Consider the following 17,061-nt stretch of genomic DNA (forward strand, 5'->3'; position numbering starts at 1 on the left):
TTCTCCTGGAGAGGAAGGACCAGCAGCAGTAAATCAGTACGCACTGTCTTTATGCTATACCGGGTTAAAGTAATTTCACATTATGAAGCGCCAATCAACATGCAGCACTTATTGAGAGGGCTGCTCTTATTGGGCAATTACATTAACACCTAATGGGAGGGTCGCTCTGATTGGTCGATAGTGTGCTGGATGGTAGACTTGTGGAAAATGCAATTATGTTGCGGTTGATATCGCCGTAATAAAAATGTTGCCTGGGGCCTATCACATTGATCATGCGCAGCTTTAACTGGTGTAATGCGGTGGATCAACATGTGGATCCAATGATCCATGACGTCGTGTGGTCTCTCTGTAGGAGTCCAACTCTGAGCACGGAGGTGCTTCAGAGGAGCAGTCGGAAAACATGGAAGGGATGAACAGGTAGGCAGCGATACAACTGAAACATTGTGTACATCATTTATCAAAATGAAATATGTGTGATTTTCAAATGCAGCCATAATACCAGACTATGAGTGAATGAGTATCTAATACAACCTTTCCCTTACTGTTAGTCTCACAATCTAAAATAACCTAAGGTCTGATGGCAGAAATCTGGTCGAACCGGGCGTTTTACATTCTTTCACTTCATATTTGTTTTGACCTATCATGTTGCTTCAGGCGGGGATCTTTCAGGGTGTAATGGGCGAACACAAACTCGGCCAGCAGTAGTAAACTGTGCGCAGAGGTTTCATACAGTTAAAATAAAATTAAATACACTTGAAATACACTCGCGCAGATTAGTTCTTGCGAAACAGGAAACGAGGTGTAGCTCCGCCCCTTGCAGTTGCTGGTTTCCTGTCTAGTGTCCGTGCTGTCTCTCTCCAGTATTGCTGCTATCACAGTAGGACCGCTGGATCCCAGACTACTTAACGTGGACCTTGTGTGTTCCCAGACATAAAGAGGAGTCGTCCTCCAGTGACGATGACCACATGCTGGACACAGAGGGCCCCGCTGCCGTCCAATCAGAAGCTGTGCTCTCGCCGGGGGGCGTGTCGTACAAGAAGACGCTCCGCCTCACCTCAGAGCAGCTGGTGAGAGGCCTGCTGAAGTTGCCTACTGTGGACTCGTGCTCACACACACACACACACACACACACACACACACACACACACACACACACACACACACACACACACACACAAACACACGTGGCGCACATGGACACACATACATGCATCTTGTTTCCTTCCTCTCTCCGGCTGTATTTATCTCACTTGTCTCTCCATCTCTCTCTCTCTCTCTCTCTCTCTCTCTCTCTCTCTCTCTCTCTCTCTCGCTCTCTCTCCCCCCAGCTGTCGCTGCAGCTGCAGGACGGACGCAACGACGTGGTGTTCAGCGTGACCACGCAGTACCAGGGCACCTGCCGCTGCCAGGGCACCATCTACCTGTGGAACTGGGACGACAAGATTGTCATCTCAGACATCGACGGCACCATCACAAGGTACACACCGATATGGTCATTTATTGTTGTCCTTCAGGTTATATTAGGTCACACATTCTGTTTGTGTGTGTGCGTACGTGTGTGCGCGTGTGTGTGTGTGTGTGTGTGTGTGTGTGTGTGTGTGTATGTGCAAGTGGTGGGTCGGCTTAGTTCAGGAGGTAGGGCAGGTTGACCGGGTAACCGGAAAGTCGCTAGATCGATTCTCCTAGCTGAGTGTTGAGGTGTCCTTGAGCAAGGCACCTCACCCTAAATGCTCCTGACAAGCTGGCTGTTGCCTTGCGTGGTTGACTCCGCTGAATGTGTGTGCAACTGTGTGTATGAATGGTCGTAAGTCCTTTTAGATAAAAAACATCTGCTAAATGTAAAATGTAATGTAAATGTGTGTGTGTTTGCAGCTGCATTGGTACCTCTGTGTTGACTTAACAACATCTGTGTTGCCAAATCAAACCACGTCCTCACAAAAGCTAACAGAAATGTGTGTGTGTGTGTGTGTGTGTGTTTGCCTGTCTGTGTGTGTGTGTGTGTGTGTGTGTGTGTGTGTGTGTGTGTGTGTGTGTGTGTGTGTGTCTGCTTGCAGGTCAGACACTCTGGGCCATATCCTGCCCACCCTTGGGAAAGACTGGACCCACCAGGGCATTGCCCAGCTCTACCACAAAGTCAGCCAGTAAGCACTATTTCAGTACTGTCCCAAACATGTCTTGCCTCTCTCGCTCTCTCCCTCTATGTATCTATCTTGTCTCTCTCTCTGCCCCTCTGTTTATCTGTCCTGTCTCTCCCTCTCTCTCCGACTAATCTCTCTCTCTCTCTCTCTCTCTCTCTCTCTCTCTCTCTCTCTCTCTCTCTCAGGAACGGCTATAAGTTCCTGTACTGTTCTGCGCGGGCCATCGGCATGGCGGACATGACCCGGGGTTACCTCCACTGGGTGAACGAGAGGGGGACCATGCTGCCCACGGGCCCCGTGCTGCTCAGCCCCAGCAGCCTCTTCTCTGCCTTGCACAGGTGACACACACACACACACACACACACACACACACACACAGACACCTGCATACACATGCACGGACACACACACACACACACACACACACACACACACACACACACACACACACACACACACACACACACATGCATGCACATGCACACAAGGACAAACATGCAAACACACACATACACGCAAGATTACACACGTGCATATGTGCACACGCACATCAACACATGCACACACACTTCATTTGTATATATATATATGCAATATTGATAAAAAACAATTCATTCTGAATCAATCATAATAGTCTCTTGACGTGTGTTATTGTCTGTGTGGCAGAGCTCCAGATGAGCTGCTTGTTGCCTTACAAGGTGAACATTGAAGACATTCGCTGCAGGGCTCTGCCGTCTGTTTACCGTCTGTGTGGGTGTGGCTTGCAGGGAGGTGATTGAGAAGAAACCAGAGAGGTTCAAGGTGGAGTGTCTGACCGACATCAGGAACCTCTTCTTCCCCAACAAAGAGCCCTTCTATGCAGCCTTTGGAAACCGACCCACGGTGCACATTCCTCCTACTGAATCACATCTGAACGCTCATAGTTTAAAATGAATCCTGTGTCCTCCAGTCATTTTTTTTTTAAGAGAAAACCCATAGGCCCACTGCAAGAGCCTCTGGTTACTGTCTTTAAAAAGATCTTGACTGTTATTAAACTTAAATAATTAGATTGATCGGTCCGTGTTTATTTAGAGACGTGAGAGAGGTGTGACATCATTCACGTCTTACATCTACATATCGTCAGCCTGATAGCATAATTGCCCTAGTCATATTTTAAGGTTCATCTTGTATTTCGCGTCAAAAATGCCTACGGTGTAACACTCCAGTAACACCCTTGCTGTCCCGTGTCTCTGTGTAGGATGTGTTCTCCTATAAGGAGGTGGGCGTTCCCCTGAACCGGATCTTCACCGTCAACCCCAAAGGAGAGCTGGTGCAGGAACACGCCAAGACCAACATCTCATCGTAAGTCACAGCCCCCCACCTCTCCGGGCAAACGTTTGTAACGTAACCATACAAATGTCGAGAATAATTTTGCTATCATTGTTTCTGTCTCTGCAGATATGTGCGTCTGGGGGAAGTGGTGGACCACGTATTTCCTTTGCTCATGAGAGCCAGTTCTTCTGCCTTTCCCTGCGCGGATACCTTTAGCCAATTTACCTACTGGAGGGAGCAACTCCCTCTGGTGGACAGTCAGGAAACTACAGCTCCGGAGACGGCTATCGCCACCGACGACTGCAACGGACAGGCGGTCGGCAGCGTTTAGTGTGTGTGTGTGTGTGTGTGTGTGTGTGTGTGTGTGTGTGTGTGTGTGTGTGTGTGTGTGTGTGTGTGTGTGTGTGTGTGTGTGTGTGTGTGTGTGTGTGTGTGTGTGTGTGTGTGTGTGTGTGTGTGTGTGTGTGTGTGTGTGTGTGTGTGTGTGTGTGTGTGTGTGTTGTTTATGACAGACCTGTGATTTGATATTTTGAGAGATTTCAGTGAGGAGCAGTTGCTGAGTGCGGCTCTTTTTGCCTTTAGTCTTAAAATGAACAATGTTCAGTAAAACTGCACTTTCTTTAAGGGATGCCATCTGTGGCTGTGTGAAATTATGTATGAATGAACATATAAACATATAAATATATATATATAGATGTATAGATAGATAGAAGAACATTTTAAACATACTCGGCAGCTTATAACATGTCATATTTTATTTATTTGTTTTTTGAGTTTATGTAGTTTTAAAAAAACTTTCTAATCTATCGATGTTTTTTGGTTCATGCTGTCTTAAACAGTGGTAAATATTGAGAAATATGGCAATATTCAACAACCCATAGGACATACATTGCAGTTGGTATTTTTATTAGAAAAGTAGTTATTTAAAGTTATTTAAACTAATTTTGTTCCTATATTTTTCACATATATTTTTTTTGATATTCTTGTTGAACACTGAATGCAAATGTGCATGTCACTGTGTGTGAAACAAACATGCGTTGAGTTAATATAATATTTTGCTGTATCTTTAAAGTCTAGCGTTCAGATGGTATATTATAAAGCACAATGCATGTGGAGGAAGGTGTACTCGGTTGTGTATTAGATTTGGCTTCGACAAATGTGTGAACAACATATTCTTAGAAAGAGAAAAAGCCTTAACTTACCACTTGCTGAATGAACCTTTAAGGATTCAGGTTACGAGTGGAAGCTTCTAAGTGTGTGTGTTTGTGTGTGTGCGTGTTAGTTTGTGTGTGTGTGTGTGTGTGACACCGAGATGACATGATATTTTAGACATATGTTAGACATCCATTCATAGTTTTTGTTGTATTTTTATACCCAAGGTCCGTCACATCATTTTGTATGCAGGCATGTGTTTTCGTTTGTGTCAATTATGTCTGCTTTTTATATTGTCCTTTCAGTTCAACTGTTAAACTGTTGTTCAAACTTGACAACCCCTCATCATGTCAATCATAGAAGCTCCTCCATCTCTGTTCATACTGTATATGTGCCATATATTTCAACAACAAAGTGTGTGTGTCAATATGTTTGTGAGTGTGTGTGTGTGTGTGGGGGGGGTGTGTCTGTATCTGTTTGTGCACGCATGTGTGTGTGTGAATATGTTTGTGAGTGTGTGTGTGTGTGTGTGTGTGTGTGTGTGTGTATCACGTCTCTCTGCATGTATCCAATCTCCTGCCAAGCACTGTATTAATCCAGTGTGTACCTTGTGTTAGTAGAGTCTTTCACTGTTGGCAGGTGTGAGCAGAACATGACCTGATAGTCGATTTCTTTCACACATTCAGGTCAGAGATATGTCCTTTCTGGTTGGCCAAATCAAATGCATTGGATGCAATTTGATGTTAAGAGCTTCAAAACAAAGATGTATTTTATTACCAAAGCCCTGCAGAAATGAGTAAAGAGAAATGAGAACAATTGAAAATAACTTTTCTTTTGCAGCTGAAATATGAAGCACATGAACAGGGAAATTCAGTAACTGTCACTGTGAATTGCCTTGTGGTTTATTTAACTATATGTGTTCTCATTTATTTATGAATGTGTCACTGAATATCACATAAGTATTGTAGGAGGACTGTGTGGTGATATAGTCATAATAAGCCTAATTCTTTCTATGAAAGAGGCCAGGTGGCTGTCTTGACTCATCACTATTCACTCAAGTTATTTCTCTGCAGAACATTGTTTTTTTGACCAATTCACTGTTAAAACATTGTTATCTCAATCAATGAACTTGCCTTGGATTAATTCCCTGTCAATAATAAACACATGTGTTCTGTGTTGATTAGTCCAGTCTCCTGTGATCTTCAACTTCCAACACACATCTGTCAATTATGTTTCAAAAATAGGGGAATATATTTGTTTTTAGGGTTTCACATTCGAATTCAGACCTCATGAAACTTGCAGTAGGATTTATGACTTCTTTTTAGAAGTCTCCAGCCTCACCTTTCCCATCTAATTTAATTTTGAACATTACAGCTCCACAATGAAAGTTATGAGTTATCTGCGAAATTTATGAATTTGACTTTTCCTAGTAGTCCACTTGACAATAAGGCGGACCGCCGTTCCTGTATCCTGCACTCCCGGAGGAGTTCCTAAAATAAAGCCTTTCTATTGGCCCCGTATATTGTATCGCCTTTTATAGCACCCTAGGGTGTCAGGCTGCAAGCTTCACTTTAAAGTACAATGCGGGCAGACTGAAGCAGCTGCTACGACGGAACTACATCATGTCGACCCCGGTAAGAACGCTTTTATATAATGTAAATTCGCGGATATAAAATACTTGTAGTATGGGCTTGTTTTTTTGTTGCCTCATTGTTTGGTCAGTATTTACTGCTGTTAATCGAAACGATAAACGCCGCTAACCACGAATAAGAGTGCATCATACATGGGGTGATCCCCTCGGTCAAAGTTTACTTAACTGAGATAAAGAAAACAGTTTATTTGTCCTTATCTTCTATCTACAGTCCAAAGAGCTAAGGGTAAACAAAGCCAGTCGCCCAGAGCGGTGCACTAGCAGTCACCTTCCCACCTTGGACTAGAGAGAGGATCCGGACTTGAGCGTTATCCTGCTCACCGCAACGCATTTCCGGTTACTTCCTTCCTATGATCTATGTATATCGGTTAACAGTCTCCGGAGCGAGACGAATAAGAATACAACAAGAAGAAAAATGAAAAATTAGAATAAATACGGAGTTGTTCAAATTAAGTTTGAAAAAAAAAATATTCAAAACATTTAACGGTAACAATATTACACTGTATAAAGTCCCTCCCTCTCTCTCGCCTCTTGCCGGTACGTGCTAAACCCATGTGACTGAAAGTCCCGCCCTGTCTCTCGCCAATAGCGCCTATTTGGATCATCGCTTTCCTGGCACTCCTTGGCTTTGCGAGATTAAAACGCACGATGTTACCTCCCCTAATTAGACTATGGGCAGACTCACAACAATAAATATATATATAAACATTAAGGACGGTAGCGTACACGTATATATCTATAATTGTATACAATAAAATAGTTTAGTATGCTGCACGTGAACCTCCTAAGATGGCGCAATTTGATTGGTTCGCTAGCTCGGGATATTGGGCAATATTCCATGATTGAGATCTCAAACTCGGGATATTGTTTTCATCGCAAAACGGTCGTCTCGTCACGCTAATAAAAACAAATAAACCGCTAACAAAAACAAATAATTCCCGGCAAAAAGTGTTATCTTGTTTATTTTTGGAGTGTTCACGTGTAGTAGGCCTGTAGTAAATAGTCATCTCTGTTGCTGTGTATTAAAACAAACAACAAGAAAGCAAGATCAGACATCTCATAAGCCTACACATATATACCCTTCCCTCAGCAAAAAGACTCCGTCAATGATGAGGAGGAGTTTTCTGACATACTGGAGGACCTCAGGCGAAGCTGGGACCTCGGCCACGCCCTCAGGACCTTCCAGCCCACCACGCCCGACACGGGAGCCCCGCCCTGTAGCGCAGCTGAAGTCACCACCGCCGTACGCACGTCCCAGCACCTGCGATACATCACCAAGGAGGTGTGTGTGTGTGTGTGTGTGTGTGTGTGTGTGTGTGTGTGTGTGTGTGTGTGTGTGTGTGTGTGTGTGTGTGTGTGTGTGTGTGTGTGTGTGTGTGTGATTTTATCTCTGAATTAGGATTAGGATGATAATTATACTTTTTTGTTGAACACTTTTCGTGAAAGAAAACACCCGTTTTGTTGTTTACATCATGAAAAATGTTGTAGGCTTATCCTATGACCCAATTTAATCAAAGAAATACAGTTAAGAACATAAGCGAGAAATCTCTACTCAGATCATTCACACTGAGTGACATTTATGTGATTGGTGTATTGCCTCAGCATACAAAGAGTAAAGAGACAGCCCCTCCCCCGTTCTTGTGTAGGTCGCCGTGGAGACAGGGTCCTCGGTGGAGGCGGTGGAGGAGCAGGTGGGGGTCATCCTGGGCGAGATGTCCCAGAACCTGCAGATGAGCTCCATCCGGCTGCTGGGCTACATCTTTAACAAGGCCATGAAGAGACTCTTCACCAGCGTCAACGTCAACATGGACGGACTCCACAGGGTCAGGGGGGTCCACTTATACTTGCTGTTCACGCCTGTCGTGTTTGCTGTGAGACCCTTATTTCCAACATTAGGGTTTGACAATAAAAACTCGGTAGCTAACAAGCAATCCCCCCGTTAACATGAACAGCGAGGGGGTTTGTCAAAGGTCATGGTTCAAACCCCAATGTCCACAGGCGTCCTTGAGCGAGATGCCTCTAAACCCCAGCCTGCTCCTTTTTAATGTATAATAAACACAAAAAATACTACTTTTATTTAGAACAGATGTGTGTCATAACTTTAAACAGATCACCAAGCGTTACCAAGGGTTACCAAGGGTAACCAAGTACACTGAACACATGTATGTTGTTGTGTGTTATAAAACGGGTGACTTAAATCAAGCGATCTGATTGGTTCCCAACTGTTGTATATTGAACGTATACACACAGCTATGACGCCCGTTCAGTTTACAGAGTTCAGTATCACTCCGCGCCTAACTTGAACTGTTGTTTATTTATATATAAAAGCAATAGCATAGTTCACTGAAGCCTAAAAACATGTTGATTGCTGGAGAGGGTGGAAATGTTGTAAAGCAATAGGCACACGGCGAGTGAACTCGATAGTAGGCTAAATTGCCGGCGAACCGAGCTACCGTCTCTAGCCTTCTCTCTGAAGGACGCTACAGTGTGTTGCATAGCAACCGCCGTACACTTTGCAGGCAGCCAGGAGGGACTACTTTTTTGTATTCGTTAAAAAAAATGCTTTTCCGACTTTCTCGCTTTTTCGAAATTGAGGTTGTCTATGACTTTCATTTCACCATACTTACGTAACCGTTTTATAAAAGCAATAGATCACTTCAGGCTGTGGTATAGGGTCATTATACCACAGTTAAGGGCCGTTGTCCGTCCCAATGCGCATATTGCCTATTGTATACCACAGCCTGTCGTGGTCTATTGCTTAATTCTAATGGCCGTGTGAACTGTTGCACCCCTCCAGCTCCAACCGACCGCCCAGGGGTACCCGGTCATCCTGATGCCCAGCCATCGGAGCTACGTGGACTTCCTCATCATCTCCTTCCTGTCATTCACCTACGACCTGCCCATCCCGGTGATCGCAGCTGGAACTCGCAAGTATCTATTTCAATGTGAAAGCGTTGTAGCTTCCAATGTAGCGTAATACAAAAAATTTAATATAATAAATAAATATAATCTAAGCCCTTTGAGGCTTTTATTGGGATTCAGGGTGATTCAAATACAATTGAATTGACTTCAGATATAGCTGCAGGTCAGATATTCTTTAATGGAGTTAATTGTGGCAGAAGAAAATTGACACAGTGCAGACATGTGTTACACACATGTCTTGGTGTTCAGACACAGTCACATGTTTATCTCTCTCTTTCTCTCTCTCTCTGTCTCTCTCTCTCTCTCTCTCTCTTATTCTAGTCCTTTCGAAAATGAAGTTGGTAGGTGAGATCTTTAGACGTTGCGGAGCGTTCTTCATCCGCCGCGGCATTGGTGCAGACAAGTTGTATTGGGCGGTTCTCTCAGAGTATGTCAAAACCATCGTACGGGTAAGACCGCAGCCTTATCTCACACCTTCTTTGATGATCTCTGTGTCTTGTGCATGAATAACAGCAATGTTCTTTTACCTATTTACAGATCTTTAATTTTAGTATCTTCGATTTCACATTTTCATTATATTTTCTATGCGTGAATTTTTACGATCGGTTCTGCTGTTTTGCCCTAATTTCGGGGAAAAAAAAATCTACCCATCTAAGTGATCCAAATGGATTAAGAACATTAGGAACAACACACAATTTTGAATTCTAGAATTCTCTGAGAATGACTGCTCACTGTTACTGCTCAGGTTAACCCCCTATATCCACCTGCTCCTTCATGTGTGACTGACCCGACGCGTTGCTGTGCAGCGAGGCTACGCTCCGTTGGAGTTCTATGTGGAGGGACTGCGCAGTCGCACACTAAAGGCCCTGCCACCCAAGCTGGGTGAGTGAAGACCCCCCCCCCTTCTCCTCAAGCCCCTTGAGCCCCTTTTCCATGATAATGCAGGCTGTTGAAAGTGTGCTATATGTGTGTGTGCCTTTGTCTCCAGGATAGTCCCTGGGGTTTAGGGTGGGGTAAGGGAGTCCTCACGCTCAAAGGTTCCTGGGTCAATCTGCAATGTCGTCAGCCCAAAGCACACAGCCATGTGGGGACTGAAGCCAAATGATGTTTTTTTTAAATTCCACGTTCAAAATAGACCTATATGTAGCTCCGCTCCTTGTGCTTTGGGCTTATGGTAGGCCTCCTTGAGCAAGATGTATTAAATCCTACCTACTCATTAATGATAGCAAAATAGCTTTGGATAAAAGCGTGCGTGTGTGTGCGTGTGCGTGTGTGTGTGTGTGTGTGGCTAGGTATGATGCACATGGTGCTGGAGCCCTTCTTTAAAGGAGAAGTGTATGACATCACGCTGGTGCCCATCAGCATCAGCTACGACCGCGTTGTGGAGGAATCCCTGCTGGCCCACGAGCTACTGGGGGTACCCAAGCCCAAGGAGACCACCAGGGTACCCTCTCACACACAGACAGACAGACAGACAGACCCCTATAGTAAAACATGTCTTATTGGCTAGCTCTGAACTTAATTCTGTTAAAAAAATATCAATAACTGTCCATGTTAATACTATCGTTTATCTGCTATTGTTTCCGTATGTATGACAATATAGCTGTGATCATATATCCTTTCTGGGTTCTACAGGGTCTTCTGAAGGCTAGCAGTATCCTTTGGGAGAACTACGGCAGCATGCACGTGAATATCGGCCAGGCTCTGTCCGTGAGAGAGATGTGTGAGGGCAAGATCAACCGCAACCACTACACCCGTGTACCACGGTACGAAACGCCACACGCTACTACATAGCTCCACGTGTGTGTTACTTAGGACAGTGGTTCCCCAAATATGACTTTAGGTTTACCACTTCAATGTCATCAAGAAAACAAAAGAAAAAAAAAGATCTTCTGGGTTTGATTCCCAATGACTGTAGTGATGGTATCCATGAGCAAACTATTATTCCCCTTCGTCTGTTAAACTGAGTTCAGATGAATCTGCTAAATATGAAAGAAATACAGTGTCATTTATTTCAATCCATTTTTGATTTTTCATCAAACTCCACTCTGTCGATTTGATGATAGATCCTTAATGGAGCTTTCCGTCACACTTATTTGCCGCCCTACGTTTTCCGTCTCATTTGCATCCTCTTCTGCTCTCCCGTGGCAACCAACCCCCCGGACCCCCTCCAGAGACCTACCCCAGAGGCCCAGCGAGGACATGCAGGCCTGCGTCAGCCTGCTGGCGCGTCGTGTGGTCCGGTTCCAGGAGCAGGGCTCGGTCCTCAGCCCTTGGTCCCTCATGGCCTGCGTGCTGCTCCAGAGCCCCGTCTCCACCCTGGTGCAGGAGGGCCTGCCCTGGGGAACCCTCACCCAAAGGACTCTCTGGCTCCGGGGGCATGCGTTGGCCTTTGGAGCTCTCCTCAACTGGCCTGGTGGGTGGGTGGATGAATGTTGGTGCACAGGTGACAGGGATGGATGGATGGGTGAATAGAGTGGAGGTTAGGGTTGGGGTTAGGTTACGCAGATGCATTTTTGTCCATGCTAATGCCCTGGGCTTTGTCCTGTTAAATGCCACCCAATCAGATCCGGCCAGAGTCATTGTTTGGCCAATGGTATTCAGATGTACGAGGGACAGCCCCCAATGGAGACAGCAGAGATATCTCTTCTGGTGAAGTAATAAAGGGTTAGGGGTCAGTAATAAAGTAATTTAGCAAATATTACCACTCAAATATGAACTTCATTTAGACTTTTTAACCCCACCCACCGTTGAAAAGGGAATTATCTAATTTATATAATTTCTTATAATATAATTTCACTATTGTCTTTTACAATATTACAGTTTTAGTATTATAACACACAGGAATGATATATTTAGAATTGTATTTTTTACTCCATACATACACATTAGTCCTTCATTACAAACCCATTGGAGTAAGCTAAAGTGCAAAGCTATCCTATAACTTCAGTCACGCATGGTCATTTAAACCAAGGCATGCTTCAGTAACCCCCTATTTGTCCACTAGTGGGCAAATAGGGGGTTACTGAACCAACAACCTTGCATTGCAAAGGACAATGCATTGCATTGCACAAGGCAAGGCAAGAGTTAAAGACGTGTCCTCCTTCAGTGGCATCTGCCAGCATCTCACTGCAGTACAGTAAATGCTTTTTGACTGGGGTCTGCTCTGAAGATCAGACAGATTAGATGAATGCAAGTTGGCACAAGCATTCAGATTCACTTAGGAGGCCTCCCTAGGGATTAAAACACCCTAAGTCCATTACCCTGAAGGGACCTGACTGAACTGTCTCACCGTCAGGTGTGAGCACACACACACACACACACACACACACACACACACACACACACACACACACACACACACACACACACAGACTCATATATACACACACAAACACATACACAATTATACATTTAGGAGCACTCACAAACTAGATGTAATGACGACTACACTAACTCTTTACATTTCAGACACACATGCACACCCACATATTTCTGAGAACCCGATACTTGCTCTCTCTAGGGGGGACCAGGGAGTCGGACGAGGTAATGTCATCCAACATGTCTCTCCATCACTCGGTGGTTCAACGTAGAGGGGCTCAGGTCTTCCTGGTGGAGGAGGAGGGCTTTGCGGGGAGACAGCCAATCAGTGCAGAGGAGGGCGTGGCCTGGAGAGCGGTGGCGGTGCTCATGATGGCGTCCTATAGGAACCAGGCGCTGCATGTGTTTGCACGGCCAGCCATGCTAGCGGTTGCCATGCACGTCACGGGGAGTCGGCAGAGACGTAAGTGTAGAGATCTACACACACGGAACGTCGGCACTCACACACAATGCTGTGTCGACCTCTACAGGAAATGCACTTGTGTGCGCGCGCACACACACACACACACACACACACACACACACACACACACACACACACACACACACACACACACACACACACACACACACACACACACAGATGGACAGATGGACTACACACATTAACCCAGACAGATGGACTACACACGCACACTGTACAACACTGTGGTACAAACCTGGTTCATGTTTTAGGGTTATGAAAAAACACGCACGCTCAAATGATCCCCTTTCGGTCTCCAGGAGAGCTCCAGGCCTTCTTCGTCTTCCTCCTGGAAGTCTTCTCAGTGGAGATCGTGTTCATCCCCGACCAGTCCTCTCAGGTAACGCCTGAGCAAGAGTTTCTATTAAACCATCTGATTTAGAATTGGCATGGGTTGCTGTTATTGATAACTAACATGATTCACGATTTAATTATGTTTTCATATTTTTCTTTTTTAACACCATGTTTTTTTTATATTATTATTATAGTTCCTCATTTGGTATCGTAATTTTGTTAAAGAAATGCTAGCACCAATAAAGCATTTGGAATTTCGAATCATGTATTTGAATTCATGTTATTACGTACTGTGTAAGTCGCTAAGAGCCAAGAGTCCATATCTTTGAAATATTGCAGTGCCTTTTGACCTGTCCGGTCAATGGCTGACCTATCCGGTCATAGACTCTTTACTAGTGGTCAATGTATTCCGTTGTACTACCTTCGGTAGCCAGCTGGGAGATAAACGTGCACCGATCACGTGTTTATCAGGACTTTGAGGAGGCGTGCTCCCTGCTGGGGAAAGCCGGAGCCATCCAGTGCTGCCAAGAGGAAATATCCGTGACTGACGCTGGGCAAGAGACCATGACCTTCCTGAAGGCACTTCTACAACCCTTCGTGGACTCCTATCAGGTCACATGCCGGCATATAGTACCCATTGATTGGCTCACTGATGGGTCAATGACGGCCTTCTACCGTCTGTTATTCCTGAATAGCAGAACGCTGCTATGAATAACAGACCATTGCTATGGACGCAGTTCCAACCAGTCTAATTGATCATTATTTTAATTATTTTTTTAAGCAGAAATCTTTTTTAAATCTAGAAAATAATTGTTTTTGTTATATTTTGTGTCCAATTATTGATTTATTTAGTACATAGCCGTCATTATTGGTGAAGATCGGGTCGCTGTACATTATCCCTTACATAAGACCAATATATTTTGTATTGATAACGTCAAAATAGTATTTAATTTTTTATTTTATTAACATAACACGTGACAATGTTTTATTTGTGTTTTTGTTGCTATTTAGGTTGTGTTCAGTCATCTGTGTGCAGCGGGAGTCAACACGTTCTCAGATAAACAGTTTGTAACCTCTGTACGAAAGCTAGCCACCAGGCTCATCCTCTCAGGTAAAATACAATGAATAAAGTTTCAAAGGGAATATTCCAATGATCTGTGTGGAAACTGGAAATATTAGAGAGATTTCAAAGAAAATCTCCCACCTTTTATTTTAAACTAAATTACAAGTGACACTTTAGGACACTACTCTTATGTAGAAATAGATTTCCCTCTGCTAGTTGAGAATCCCCTTCACACAGTATATCCTCTTTATTACCCCCCCCCCACCCACCCTCCACAGGTGAGCTTCAGACCTATGAATCCCTTTCCTCCGACACGCAAATAAACGCTTTGTCGTCTCTGCTCCGGCTGGAGGCGGTGACAAAGTTAAGGACGTGAGTGATGAGCTTAGCACCTGCAGGGCAAAGCTGTTTGGGCCCTAAGCTCCTCTGGTGTGGGGCAGGGAGAACCCTACTGTCTGTCTGTTTATCTGATGTTCTCCTGTTTCAGGGCTGAGTACAGCGTTAAGAAATCGTCCGTACAGAGAATCGCAGACATGCTGTGTACGTAAGCGATAGTTTCCGCATTGTTCAACCGTCGGCCATCACTGGAATCACTTTGTGTTTGTATTGTGTGGTTTTACTTTTCGAAAATAAAATCGTCAATGTTTACCTTGATAATAAAATGTGTACTTCTTGACTGTAAAGTTATTCTAACATGACTATTTCTGACCATGGTCATGTTAGAATAACTTTACAGTCAAGAAGTACACATTTTGAAGCATGTGTTTGAACATTTTGAAGTTCCATGTTTGAACGCATCATTGAAGCATTTTCATTTGCCCTCTGTTGCTTCCTTCACTAGGTGGTAAAATCCCACTTCAGAGTGTCTTGTCAGCTCCCGACTCCAGGCTTTAGACAACCATACTTTTCCTCGTTCACAAAAGAGGGATCCATCTGCAATATCAGTCATCCATCCCCACCACCCCCTCCTCCTCTTCTGTCTCTCCAGCCCTCAGACAAAGTGCCTACTGTAATACCTAGCTGTGCTCCATATTTGGTCACCTCCCCTCACTTCCTGTCCCTGAGATGTTGTGGAACTCATTAAATTGGACACTGCAACTTTTTAAGTGAAAAAACCCGTTCTTGGAGCAATACCTCTTTTTTTAAATGATCGCCCTGACCTTGTTAAGATTTTGGTATTCCCTTTTTGCCCTTTTTCCCTTTTTATGTGTATCAACTCATGTGTGTCATTCATAGGCAACTTGACCAAATCCCTTTCAGTTTTTATGCTTTCAAAAATCAAGAAGGACTGCTGTAATTGAATCTAACAATTGATTTGTGCAATTATGTGACATAATCTAGTAGTCCAGAGGATACAAACTTTGTTGCATATATAACACATTGTCGTATCTGAATATAAATCTTTGTTTGAGATATTTATTTTTGATTTCTGTATGTCATGTAATAAAGGATGTAATAAAATTAAAAGCACCTTAATTGCTGGTCTATACACTTCACACACTGTGTTGTACAACCAATGTTTTTCAATCATTTTGTGTTTCATCCCAGGTTATAAAAGTCGTATTCCTTTCAATTAACAACTATAACAACCTTTCAGCATAAATAACCCTTTAAGCAGATACACGAAGGGCCCTTTAATGCCAGTATCCAATAGAAAGCATTATATTATACGTATTCCCCATTCTGTTATCTATAGACCGGTGGCACGTCCACTTTGATGCGCAGAGCAGTGACGGGGTCTTGGCAGAACACCGAGATGTACTCCAGCACTTTGGAATTCATCTTTTTCTCGGACTCTTTCGCGCGGTGACGCTCTTTGTCCCACCTGTCCTTCTCGCCGTTCATCTGCGAGAACAGATTCGCCTGAATGGTGCGTAGCGTCGCGGCCAGCACATAAAAGCCCCCCTGCATGGCGTGGCAGAGTGCCGCACCTACGCTGAGCGTTGCGCACATCAAATTGGGCACCGTTTCGCACACCACGCACATCGCCTCTATGAAGTGGAGTGTGCCCTTCCGCGCGGGGGGCTGGTGGTGGCTGTGCTGCTGCGGGTACCCTTGGGCCGACGAGGGAGGGGGCTGCTGGGCGTGGTTGACGAAGTATCTGGCGCAGTCGGCGAAGTGGCTCGCGGCGCGGCGCAGCGGGAGGAGCGCCAAGTAGAGGTGGCATGCCGCCTTGGTGAGCGCGTGGAAGAGCAACCGCAGCTCGAGCACCGCATGGCCTGGAGATAAAAAGGGCATCGAGGTCAGAGAGTCAAGTCTGATTAACACAAACAGCGTCTGCCACTGGATTAAAGTTAGTTTCGCCGTATGGGCTACACTCTTATGTTTCACATAGCACATGAAGCGCCAAAAGGGCAGGGAGATGCAAGAATATTGCTCGGCGGGAACCCAAATTCACCCAAACATTGCAAAAATTATTTTTGGGTAGGCCTACTTAGTTGCCAAATCAAGTACGTTTGCTCAACGTTTGAGTGTGTGTGTGTGTGTGTGTGTGTGTGTGTGTGTGTGTGTGTGTGTGTGTGTGTGTGTGTGTGTGTGTGTGTGTGTGTGTGTGTGTGTGTGTGCGCGCGCGCGCGCGTGAATAGTTCCATGTGCGTCAAAATCAATTTGGGAGACGTGCGATTGTGTAAAAATGTAATTTCTTTCAATTGTTTTCCTTTATAATTTAGCCATAAACCCTTAGGAT

General features: G+C 44.6%; 2 protein-coding genes across 3 annotated transcripts in view; both read left to right on the top strand.

Moving 5' to 3' along the window:
* lpin1b (lipin 1b) overlaps nucleotides 1-5,777 on the top strand; it is a 19,029-nt gene extending 13,252 nt beyond the window's left edge. For both annotated transcript variants that reach the window (XM_084484022.1, XM_084484023.1), the window contains exons 12-20: nucleotides 1-36; nucleotides 353-417; nucleotides 929-1,067; nucleotides 1,329-1,477; nucleotides 2,055-2,141; nucleotides 2,324-2,476; nucleotides 2,906-3,020; nucleotides 3,376-3,479; nucleotides 3,576-5,777. The exon at nucleotides 1-36 is cut by the window's left edge and continues 57 nt beyond it. In XM_084484022.1, the coding sequence (XP_084340148.1) occupies nucleotides 1-36; nucleotides 353-417; nucleotides 929-1,067; nucleotides 1,329-1,477; nucleotides 2,055-2,141; nucleotides 2,324-2,476; nucleotides 2,906-3,020; nucleotides 3,376-3,479; nucleotides 3,576-3,780 (1,053 nt within the window). In that variant the 3' untranslated portion in view covers nucleotides 3,781-5,777. The remainder of the gene's footprint in view (nucleotides 37-352; nucleotides 418-928; nucleotides 1,068-1,328; nucleotides 1,478-2,054; nucleotides 2,142-2,323; nucleotides 2,477-2,905; nucleotides 3,021-3,375; nucleotides 3,480-3,575) is intronic.
* A 379-nt stretch (nucleotides 5,778-6,156) lies between these two features.
* gnpat2 (glyceronephosphate O-acyltransferase 2) lies at nucleotides 6,157-15,857 on the top strand. Its single transcript, XM_084483970.1, has 16 exons — nucleotides 6,157-6,235; nucleotides 7,343-7,534; nucleotides 7,899-8,075; nucleotides 9,050-9,179; nucleotides 9,496-9,623; nucleotides 9,981-10,056; nucleotides 10,467-10,618; nucleotides 10,810-10,940; nucleotides 11,349-11,590; nucleotides 12,698-12,958; nucleotides 13,279-13,358; nucleotides 13,784-13,924; nucleotides 14,324-14,423; nucleotides 14,654-14,747; nucleotides 14,863-14,915; nucleotides 15,217-15,857. The coding sequence occupies exons 1-16, from the start codon at nucleotides 6,224-6,226 to the stop codon at nucleotides 15,267-15,269; spliced, it is 2,022 nt and encodes a 673-aa protein (XP_084340096.1). The 5' UTR covers nucleotides 6,157-6,223; the 3' UTR covers nucleotides 15,270-15,857.
* Nucleotides 15,858-17,061: the final 1,204 nt, after the last annotated feature.

The sequence above is a fragment of the Micromesistius poutassou genome, assembly GCF_964030765.1.
Source record: "Micromesistius poutassou genome assembly, chromosome: 19".
Lineage (NCBI taxonomy): Eukaryota > Metazoa > Chordata > Actinopteri > Gadiformes > Gadidae > Micromesistius > Micromesistius poutassou.